Source organism: Mytilus galloprovincialis, chromosome 1 (assembly GCF_965363235.1).
Source record: "Mytilus galloprovincialis chromosome 1, xbMytGall1.hap1.1, whole genome shotgun sequence".
NCBI classification, from domain to species: Eukaryota; Metazoa; Mollusca; class Bivalvia; order Mytilida; family Mytilidae; genus Mytilus; species Mytilus galloprovincialis.
The window spans coordinates 123,788,921-123,800,923 of NC_134838.1; the positions used below are offsets into that span (position 1 = coordinate 123,788,921).

Here is a 12,003-nt window from a genome sequence, read left to right on the forward strand (position 1 = left end):
AATGTCTGTTTTTATGGATTTTTGACAAAACGGTGACCTAGATTTTACAGACTAGATTCCTATTGGCCATATTATACCTTGTTGTGTTCCTATACACCTGTGCATGCATATATGATAATAGTTTTTACCAACAGTCTCTTCCAGTTACGTAGTGGCCATCAAAAGATGCCCACCCCCACTTGATTTTGGCTACTTTTCATGTTTTTCCGATTTTGAACTCTTAAACGGCTTTCAAAGTGCCAAATTTTCATGAACAGACATCTGAGAAGAGTTGATGGACCATGAACTGCTTGGTTGAAGTCCCTGCTATCATGACAGTTCAGTTGAGGCAGTTCAAAAAAAGTATGGAGGGTCATACGGGCCAACAAATAATGGTTGTCGCCATCACGCCTACAGGCGGGATTGGGGGTTAAAGGGTTAAAAAGACTGGAGTGATTGAATATTCATCATTGCTTATAATGAGTCCTGAATAAGTATTTATACCTTGATAGAATTTACCTGAATAATATATTGTATTTCATTGTTATGAGCTGCTTAAGACTTTTTATAATGATTTGAATTTCTAATTTTGTAGCTATGCCTGTACACGTACAACTGGGCAGGAGATTTGAACAAGATGCTCATTTTAAATGTTTCCAAGTTAGTGAAGTGGAACAACAATCGTAATATCTTACTGAATAGTATTATCAGTCAGAAAATGGGACTGTTCCATCACTGTGGATTTTCACAGTCGAGTAAAACAAAGGTTGGTTGTTTATGAGCTTAAAAACTTACATCATAAAATTTTATTATAATAATATATGTTGGTTTTACATTTCTGTGTACTCTTGGTGTTTTTTCATGCCAAGATGATTTTGCAAAGCAAATACCAATTTCAGCTGTTCCTTTCAGCAGCATCAGTCAGTATCATCAAATCTACAGTTTCTCTTCACTACAACGTTTTTATTTTGAAGAATGCTTTTGCCTGTTTATTAATTATAGAATAGTGAATTAGACAATTTGATCAAACATGCTGCACCACCTCCGAATGAACATCTGAGAAGGAAGAATAGTAACATTGGTCCATTCAGTGCTGGTCATCCTAGTCAACCTTTTGATGAGGCTTTCAAGGATACACAGCCTACCAAACCTCTCTCACAGACACAGCATGCTGTCATCAGAGATGTGGTCAAATGTCATGGGTTACAAACACAAGGGGTCAGAGGTCATGTCAGAAAAGGTAAGAGATCCATATTAACAAGATGCATCAGTAAATCTGTGACATATTGTGCATACTATATACTTGACAAAGTAATGTGTATTATGTTATTGTGTTTAAATGCAGTGTTTTACACAGTTCTACATGTTTTACATGCAGTGCTTTACACAGTTCTATGTGTTTTACATGCAGTGTTTTACACAGTTCTATGTGTTTTACATGCAGTGTTTTACACAGTTCTATGTGTTTTACATGCAGTGCTTTACACAGTTCTATGTGTTTTACATGCAGTGTTTTACATGCAGTGTTTTACACAGTTCTATGTGTTTTACATGCAGTGCTTTGCACAGTTCTATGTGTTTTACATGCAGTGTTTTACACTGTTCTATGTGTTTTATATGCAGTGTTTTACACAGTTCTATGTGTTTTACATGCAGTGCTTTGCACAGTTCTATGTGTTTTACATGCAGTGTTTTACACAGTTCTATGTGTTTTACATGCAGTGTTTTACACAGTTCTATGTGTTTTACATGCAGTGTTTTACACAGTTCGATGTGTTTTACATGCAGTGCTTTACACAGTTCTATGTGTTTTACATGCAGTGCTTTATATAGTTCTATGTGTTTTACATGCAGTGTTTTACACAGTTCTATGTGTTTTACATGCAGTGCTTTTTATAGTTCTATGTGTTTTACATGCAGTGTTTTAAAAAAAAATATGTGTTTTGCATACAGTGTTTTACAGTTCTATATGTTTCACATGGAGTGTTTTACATAGTAATGCTTTACATGTTGTGGTTTAACACAATACTGTGTTTGCACAGTACAAATATACTATGTGTTTTACACAGTATTAAATCTTTTACATGTAGAGTTTTCCTCAGTATTATATGTTTAACATGTTGTGTTTTACACTGTACTTTATGCTTTATATGTAATGTTTGATGTATATATTTTCCAGATGTAGATGCCATATTGACTCTGAATAAACTGTTTTGGTCATGGATTGCTAAATCAAGTTGTAATGAACCAATTTATGTAAGTTTTACTAAGAGTAGCCAGATTAAAGTACAGTAGATGAAAAATATGCTGCTGCAATAAATGTTGTATATTTACTATCATAAATGATTTTGTATTCTTGGTAAACACATTTACACAAATCTATAGAAACCACACCAGTTATTCACCAAAATTTGAAATACACTCTGATGGACAATCAAGATTCAAGGAAGAAAATAGCTGAAGGCCACCAATTGGTAAAAAAAAAAAACACAGCCAGAAAATTCAGCACCTGTATATGTGGTGGTGTTTAACGACCTTGACTGGCCTTTCAGCCCTCGCACGGTCGGTACAGCACCTGGATGCAGCCTTCAGATTATATATATATTGGTTGATAGATGAAAAATGTTTGCTTTTTTAGGATTTTTTTACCCCAAGAAACTGAATGTTAAACTTCATAAATAGTTAACTGATATGTCTAGGCTATTCACTGCTTTATAATGTTTGACAGGAAGGTTTACATCTGTTAAAACAGACTGTCGTTTACTTTTATAATGTGTTTACTTTTACAGGAAGAAGATTTACATCTATTAAAACAGTTCAGTCGTTTACTTCATTACTGTGCCACACCCATTCTCTTCTTTTCTCAATGGAGACAGAAAATTATGGAGAAGTACAGATCTACTCAAAGGCTACCTAGTACACCTACTCCAGATAAAACGGATAAAAGTGTAAGTTATCAAATGTTTATAGCAGAATCCTTCCATTTATTTATACTTCATACCAAAAATATTAGTTATTTTACAAAAAGGACTGACCTGAGGTTAAGCTTAAGTTATATCTCTGGTGCCCCCATAATACTTTTTTTTTTAATATACTTACCTACTAACTTCCAGCGAGACAACTTCACAGATTTGTTTATATTTAAAAAAAATATTTTTGTCTATATGAATATTGTTGTCATCATATTTTGATGACAATAAAGGGCTGATCCATAAAAACATACATGAGACACAAAAAATGCACATTGAAAATTGGTTAAACAACTAAATTTTCTTACATTTTCCCTTTTCAAAAGCACCCCTCCATTGTTCAGATTCAAAATTATCTTCCTGGAGATAGTGGGTCCCATGTATGTTTTATAAAAACAGCCCCAAGTCACATTTTAAGGATCCACTTAAAATATGGAGATGGAAAAGAGATTACAGCCAGAATGATATGAAAAACAAATATCCCACTGTTTGAACTTTAACTTTTTACAGAGATCTCGTCACAGTTCAGGAACATCCACTAGTAGTTTGAGAACTAAAAGAGCTGACAGCCAAGATGGTAAGAAGCGACCAGATTCTACACCTTCTGACTCTCCCATTCATGGACAAAAACAGAAGAAATTTCAGGAGGAAGGATGGCATGTAGAAATACGATCGGAGTTCATCAGTGAATACATGAATTATGTCAAGTCTCTGGGATTCGTCCCGATTAATCTCACAGCTAATCCAAAGAAAAAGTAAGCAGATTTTCTTGAAGAATGACCTAGCTACATTTACTAATGACCTATAGTTGCCGTCACGTAAAATTGGCACCATATTTTTGGCAAAAAAAATTTAAATATCAGCCGTGTTTACTCAAGATGATGTTTTTCATTTAGCAGAAGTAAAATCTTGTCCAAATATCCACTACTGTCCTACCTTTTATTGTGATTGCACTGTATAATCCTGACTTTCACATTTTTCAAGATTATTTACATTGTAAAACCGATATCTTGGTTTCTATGAGGATCCCTTCTTCCATAACATTCGCTAATCTCCAGTCATATCATTGTCATTGATGATACAATTTCCCGCGCTATTTACGTAAAGATGATGAAAAGCTCCGAGAGACACAAGAAAATGGAGAGCATGTGGAACTCTTGGGAAACACTTCTGGTAATAACAATGTCAGATTCCACCATACGAAATAATCTTGGATTATGTGAAGGTCAGGATTATACAGTGCAAACACAATAAAAGGTAGGACAGTAGTGGATATTTGGACAGGATTTTTCTTACGCTTATTGAAAAACATGATTTTTAGTAAACACGGTTGATATTTAAGAAAATTTTGACAAAAAACATGGTGCCAATTTTACGTGACGGCTACTATAGTGACATTAACTCTGTCATAGTTTAAAATGCGTTGATCAAACAGGAATTTTACCAGAACAAGAAATTAACTGAGTTCATCTGAGTTTTCAACACAACCTCGGTTGACACAATGAGGTTCAACTGTAAGATCATCATGCACCTTCTTTTTTGTTTTTTTATTCTTATATATAAAAAAAGTAGATGTGGTATGATTGCCAATGAGACAACTGTCCACAAGAGACCAAAATGACACAGACATTATCAACTATAGGTCACCGTACGACCTTCAACAATGAGCAAAGACCATACTGCATAGTCAGCTATAAAAGGTCCAGATATGACAATGTTAAACAATTCAAAAGAGATAACTAACAGCCTTATTTTTATAAAAAAAATGAATTAGTTATTAGTTATTTTTAGAGTTTCCTGTATCTAAACATTTCCATGTGGCTGGTTAACACTTTGCCTTTGCTTTATTTTGGGGGTTCCCATTTGTCAGAATTACTGCTCCTATATCATCTAATTCAACTGCAACTGTGCACAGATTTTTTATCTGAATAATTTTAGGATTTCTCTTTGAAAATCCTGGACTTTGCAAGGGGTTGGAGTGGAATATCATTATGTGAGCTTTGCTGGCATTACCTCAAGTTGTTAAAATGTAGCAGCTGTTTCCTTTAAACAAACATAAAAGGATATTTGGTATTTATTCATAAAACAAAATCACTTAAAACAGTTTTTAAAACAGGAAACAAAAGAACAACACTTAAATTGCTATTCTTCATCTTAAAGCCGCTGTGAGGTCTTAAACATGCTGCAAAGTTCACAAATCATTGCAAGTTCAAAGCACAATCCTAGCACTATTCTGAGCATTTCTCTTCATTTATTTCCCTTTTTTGCTTAAAATGTTTTGTACATACCGGTATATTCTTAAATCATATAAAAAGTTTACTGAAATATCAAGATCAGTATGTTAAATAAGGAGATTTGGTTATTTATAAGGGTTGCATGTTTTACAAAGTTATTTCCCCTTGTTTCAGTTTTCGTCATAGAAAGACTCCATCCCATGAGAATTTTGTACCAGATGATAGTCACATCCATGGTTCTATTGGTACAGTCAAGCATTTACAGAAGACCATGTCTGGTGGAATCATGTTAATGGAACTCAGCTTTAGGGAGCAGTATTTCTGTGTTAAGTTGTTTGTTTGTGAATCCTCCAGACTAGGAACACCTGTGAACCAGCATGTAGGTTTAACTTTACACTTTTAAGGTTTCAATGAGGAGGGGTTGGGGTGAATCATTATAAAAGCAGTGGTTGTAAGCACTCAGTGCAAAACCATCTTAAAATTACACACAGGTCCAATGACATCAGTTGTGGTGTTTTAAAAGTAAAAAGATAATTTTATTATGACAAGATAATGAACTGTATTTAAAAATCAGTCCATTTTTGTAGGATATTGAAATAATAGAAGTGTGAGGTTTTCATTTGTAGATTTTTATTTAGAATTAAGTACTGAAAATTTACTGTTTATTTAAAGTAGATATTTTGTACAAAATGGTTAGATTTGTTCAATTTGATACTATGTGTCTCAGTAACCATGTGGTATGTGTATGTTTGATTCAATAGATAAAAAAAACCTTTATCGTTTATTTGACTGATTTACCATAAATAATGTACACCAGTGGTCTGTTTGACCAATCAACAGTAGGTAATGTAAGCAAGTGGTTCACTTGGCTGATTGACCATAGTAAATATAGCTAAGTGGTCAATTTACATCAGTAAATCTTAAGATGAAAGGTACAAGTTCTACTGACATCACCTACTTTTTATTTGACATTAAAAAAAATTCTGCTGATACATGGATTTAACTAACAAAAACTTCATGGAAGCTTAAGTGTATAGAGACGTCGTTATGCCAGTTTTTGTCGAGCCTGCAACTTTTGTTGCAGAAAGCTCGACATAGGGATAGTGATCCGGCGGCGGTGGCGGCGGCTACGGCGACGGCGGCGGCGTTAGCTAACTTCTTAAAAGCTTTATATTTAAGAAGGTGGAAGACCTGGATGCTTCATACTTTGTATATAGATGCCTCATGTTACGAAGTTTCTGTCAGTCACATGTCCAATGTCCTTGACCTCATTTTCATGGTTCAGTGACCACTTGAAAAAAAAGTTCAGAATTTTTGTAATGTTGAATCCTCTCTTATTATAAGTAATAGGATAACTATATTTGGTATGTGCGTACCTTGCAAGGTCCTCATGCCCGTCAGACAGTTTTCACTTGACCTCGACCTCATTTCATGGATCAGTGAACAAGGTTAAGTTTTGGTGGTCAAGTCCATATCTCAGATACTATAAGCAATAGGGCTAGTGTATTCGGTGTATGGAAGGACTGTTAGGTGTACATGTCCAACTGGCAGGTGTCATCTGACCTTGACCTCATTTTCATGGTTCAGTGGTTATAGTTAGGTTTTTGTGTTTTGGTCTATTTTTCCCATACTTTGTGCAATAAGTCTACTATATTTGTTGTATGGAATGATTGTAAGGTGTACATGTCTAGCGGGCAGATGTCATCTGACTTTGACCTTATTTTCATGGTTCAGTGGTCAAAGTTAAAGTTTTGAGTTTTGGTCTTTTTATCTAATATTATATGCCAAAGGTCAACTATATTTGGTGTATGGAAATATTTTATGATCTATATGTAAGTCCCGCAGGTTTTATTTGACCATGACCTCAATTTCACGGTTCATTGCACAGTGTTAAGTTTTTGTGTTTTGGTCTGTTTTTCTTAAACTATAAGTAATAGGTCAACTATATTTATTGTATGGAAGCATTGTTAGCTGTACATGTCTGCCTGGCATGGTTCATCTGACCTTGACCTCATTTTCATGGTTCAGTGGTTATAGTTAAGTTTTTGTGTTTTGGTCTATTTTTCCCATACTTTGTGCAATAAGTATACTATATTTGTTGTATGGAATGATTGTAAGGTGTACATGTCTAGCGGGCAGATGTCATCTGACCTTGACATCATTTTTATGGTTCAGTGGTCAAAGTTAAGTTTTTGAGTTTTGGTCTTTTTATCTAATATTATATGCCAAAGGTCAACTATATTTGGTGTATGGAAATATTTTATGATCTATATGTAAGTCCCGCAGGTTTTATTTGACCATGACTTCAATTTCACGGTTCATTGCACAGTGTTAAGTTTTTGTGTTTTGGTCTGTTTTTCGTAAACTATAAGTAATAGGACAACTATATTTATTGTATGGAAGCATTGTTAGCTGTACATTTCTGCCTGGCATGGTTCATCTGACCTTGACCTCATTTTCATGGTTCATTTGTCTTTGTTTAGCTATCTTGGTTTATGTTAAGTTTATGTGGCAATTGTTAAAGCTTTATACTTAGGACTATCAACTTAATATCAATGATTAGTAAAGAAGGCGAGACATTTCAGTGTGTGCACTCTTGTCTTTCTATAACTGTTCTACTGAAGAACTCGCTCCACACGATTTTGTTTCACTCATTACACAGGATACACAACATCAGTCGTTTGTAAGTATGGATTCATAACTTCTCACATGCTTAAAGCTTACTTTTCCTTTACATTGTTTTACTTTAGAAAGCAGTTTCTTCCTTTTAAAGCTACTGCCACAGTGAACTGCACATCAATAAACTCTTTAAACTCATATACAACTATTTTAGTCCTAATAATGTAGGGTAACTCAGCATGATACTGGTTTAGAATTATGTATAATTAACGGGTACTGTAAATTCAGAAATAAATGTGAGGTTTTAATAGAGATATAAGATGTGGTATGATTGCCAATGAGACAACTCTCCATCAAAGTCACATTTTGTAAAAGTAAACCATTATAGGTCAAACTACAGTCTTCAATGCAGAGCCTTGGCTCACACCAACAAAAAGCTGAAAAATATGATGCAACTGGATGAGCATAGCAATGATTAAAACTAGCATACTAAATTCTGACAAATATATTTGTATTCAGATTTCCCTGTAATTACAATAATTATTCTCACATAGTCTGGAATGATAAATGTACACAATAATAACTGAATATAGTAACCAGTGTAATAATTGTTTAAAAAATTGATAAATGACTGTTAGATCTTCTCATCTAACCTCCATCTTATATTTATTCAAAATGAAATAAAGTTATACAGATATTTATAAATCATATTAAACCATTTTACATATTCTTGTCAAATTTTTTACTCCGATCATGCTGTAGTACCATATTTGTTTCTTTGATTGCGTTAGTTGACCATTCGTGTATCAGAAGAATTGCATTTATTTGTGTCAATTTAATTGTGATATAAACACTGAAAGTAAATCCTATACATATAAGTTTCACAGGCAGATGTTAGGGTTTGCCTATGTTAAAACAGTTGAAAAGGGTACCATATTTTTTGCTGTGAAAGTTTATCAACAGGTTCAAAAAGATTTGATTTTATTATCTTAAAGCACATAGCACCACATGGTTTACCATACTGTAGTTTATTTTACATTTTACATTTTCATGCAAGTTTTTGTAAACTTTACCTGGTACCCTAAATTATCTTAAAATATAAAAAATTATTGGGAAAGTCAAAAGAAATATTTTAAGATTAATTTGGAATGAACAAGATTTAATTTTGAATAAAATACTTATTTCTGAATTATTTCTGAATTATAAAGATTATATAGACAGCATCACGTTTTTTTATAGCACTTATTTATAATAGTTTTTTTTATCTGCTTCAGTTCTTTTCATTTTTTGGTAAAGTTGACACCTTGTCAATGTGTACTGAAACATCATCCAAGTCAATACATGACTTCTATAGTTTGGGTACAGTAGGAATTTTGTTCACAAAATTTATGGTACACATTGTTTTTGCCAGACTTGCCATGCTGTATGTATTACAACTTACCGAAACCCATCTTCCCTTTCCTAACAGAAAGATAATCTTGTCCACTGCAATGGGACAAGATTATTAGCTCTGTTAATAGAGCTATGAATTTTCACCAATATGATGTAGTGCTGCAGGATAAAATCACAAATTTATCATCACGTCTATATTTTTTAAAAGTTTCAAGCCATGAAACAAATGCATTGACAATAAGGTGGAAAGAATATTTGTTTTGTCTTTCAGTTAAAGGTACTGTTTGTTGATGAGTGTGAGAAATGTAAAGATCTAATACATGTCCATTCCTTTGCCCATGATTTCCATCTACGATCGATACAGTCCTGTATCAGTGGCAAAGGCATGTATAAAAACTTCTACCACATGACTGGATTCCTGTCAGACTTCAGTTTGGTTTACCCATATCCACCAGCATTCTCTAGGAATTTTCTCCTGACAGGTATGCATTTTTATATTGATAGGCTTCATATTATATATATATATCATTCAATATTTTTAACACTTATCGGAACAACACACTTTTTACCATTTATAGTATAAATTAAAAGATATGTGGGGTTGATGGCAATGAGAAAGCAACCTAAAGAAACAAATATTGTGGCCTACTGACACATATAACTTAAACACCATGATAGTGTCCCTATGATACAAATATTGTGGCCTACTGACTCATATAACTTAAACAACATGACAGTGTCCCTATGATACAAATATTGTGGCCTACTCACTCATATAACTTAAACAACATGACAGTGTCCCTATGATACAAATATTGTGGCCTACTGACTCATATAACTTAATCAACATGACAGTGTCCCTATGATACAAATATTGTGGCCTACTGACTCATTCAACTTAAACAACATGACAGTGTCCCTATGATACAAATATTGTGGCCTACTGACTCATATAACTTAAACACCATGACAGTGTCCCTATGATACAAATATTGTGGCCTACTGACTCATATAACTTAAACACCATGACAGTGTCCCTATGATACAAATATTGTGGCCTACTGACTCATATAACTTAAACACCATGACAGTGTCCCTATGATACAAATATTGTGGCCTACTGACTCATATAACTTAAACAACATGACAGTGTCCCTATGATACAAATATTGTGGCCTACTGACTCATATAACTTAAACACCATGACAGTGTCCCTATGATACAAATATTGTGGCCTACTGACTCATATAACTTAAACAACATGACAGTGTCCCTATGATACAAATATTGTGGCCTACTGACTCATATAACTTAAACAACATGACAGTGTCCCTATGATACAAATATTGTGGCCTACTGACTCATATAACTTAATCAACATGACAGTGTCCCTATGATACAAATATTGTGGCCTACTGACTCATATAACTTAAACAACATGACAGTGTCCCTATGATACAAATATTGTGGCCTACTGACTCATATAACTTAAACAACATGACAGTGTCCCTATGATACAAATATTGTGGCCTACTGACTCATATAACTTAAACAACATGACAGTGTCCCTATGATACAAATATTGTGGCCTACTGACTCATATAACTTAATCAACATGACAGTGTCCCTATGATACAAATATTGTGGCCTACTGACTCATATAACTTAAACACCATGACAGCGTCCCTATGATACAAATATTGTGGCCTACTGACTCATATAACTTAAACAACATGACAGTGTCCCTATGATACAAATATTGTGGCCTACTGACTCATATAACTTAAACAACATGACAGTGTCCCTATGATACAAATATTGTGGCCTACTGACTCATATAACTTAAACAACATGACAGTGTCCCTATGATACAAATATTGTGGCCTACTGACTCATATAACTTAAACACCATGACAGTGTCCCTATGATACAAATATTGTGGCCTACTGACTCATATAACTTAAACACCATGACAGTGTCCCTATGATACAAATATTGTGGCCTACTGACTCATATAACTTAAACACCATGACAGTGTCCCTATGATACAAATATTGTGGCCTACTGACTCATATAACTTAAACAACATGACAGTGTCCCTATGATACAAATATTGTGGCCTACTGACTCATATAACTTAAACACCATGACAGTGTCCCTATGATACAAATATTGTGGCCTACTGACTCATATAACTTAAACACCATGACAGTGTCCCTACTGACTCATATAACTTAAACACCATGACAGTGTCCCTATGATACAAATATTGTGGCCTACTGACTCATATAACTTAAACACCATGACAGTGTCCCTATGATACAAATATTGTGGCCTACTGACTCATATAACTTAAACACCATGACAGTGTCCCTATGATACAAATATTGTGGCCTACTGACTCATATAACTTAAACAACATGACAGTGTCCCTATGATACAAATATTGTGGCCTACTGACTCATATAACTTAAACACCATGACAGTGTCCCTATGATACAAATATTGTGGCCTACTGACTCATATAACTTAAACACCATGACAGTGTCCCTATGATACAAATATTGTGGCCTACTGACTCATATAACTTAAACAACATGACAGTGTCCCTATGATACAAATATTGTGGCCTACTGACTCATATAACTTAAACACCATGACAGTGTCCCTATGATACAAATATTGTGGCCTACTGACTCATATAACTTAAACACCATGACAGTGTCCCTATGATACAAATATTGTGGCCTACTGACTCATATAACTTAAACAACATGACAGTGTCCCTATGATACAAATATTGTGGCCTA

The 12,003-nt window shown here is 34.1% G+C and overlaps 1 protein-coding gene across 3 annotated transcripts in view; it reads left to right on the top strand.

Moving 5' to 3' along the window:
• The window catches only part of LOC143056829 (KICSTOR complex protein SZT2-like), a 116,201-nt gene that overhangs the window by 93,702 nt on the left and 10,496 nt on the right, over positions 1 to 12,003 (top strand). For 2 of the 3 annotated variants that reach the window (XM_076230003.1, XM_076229998.1), the window contains exons 49-56: positions 575 to 745; positions 982 to 1,219; positions 2,159 to 2,235; positions 2,769 to 2,927; positions 3,459 to 3,703; positions 5,357 to 5,561; positions 7,845 to 7,865; positions 9,465 to 9,675. In XM_076230003.1, the coding sequence (XP_076086118.1) occupies positions 575 to 745; positions 982 to 1,219; positions 2,159 to 2,235; positions 2,769 to 2,927; positions 3,459 to 3,703; positions 5,357 to 5,561; positions 7,845 to 7,865; positions 9,465 to 9,675 (1,327 nt within the window). The remainder of the gene's footprint in view (positions 1 to 574; positions 746 to 981; positions 1,220 to 2,158; positions 2,236 to 2,768; positions 2,928 to 3,458; positions 3,704 to 5,356; positions 5,562 to 7,844; positions 7,866 to 9,464; positions 9,676 to 12,003) is intronic. The other variant, XM_076230012.1, reaches the window with a different exon arrangement.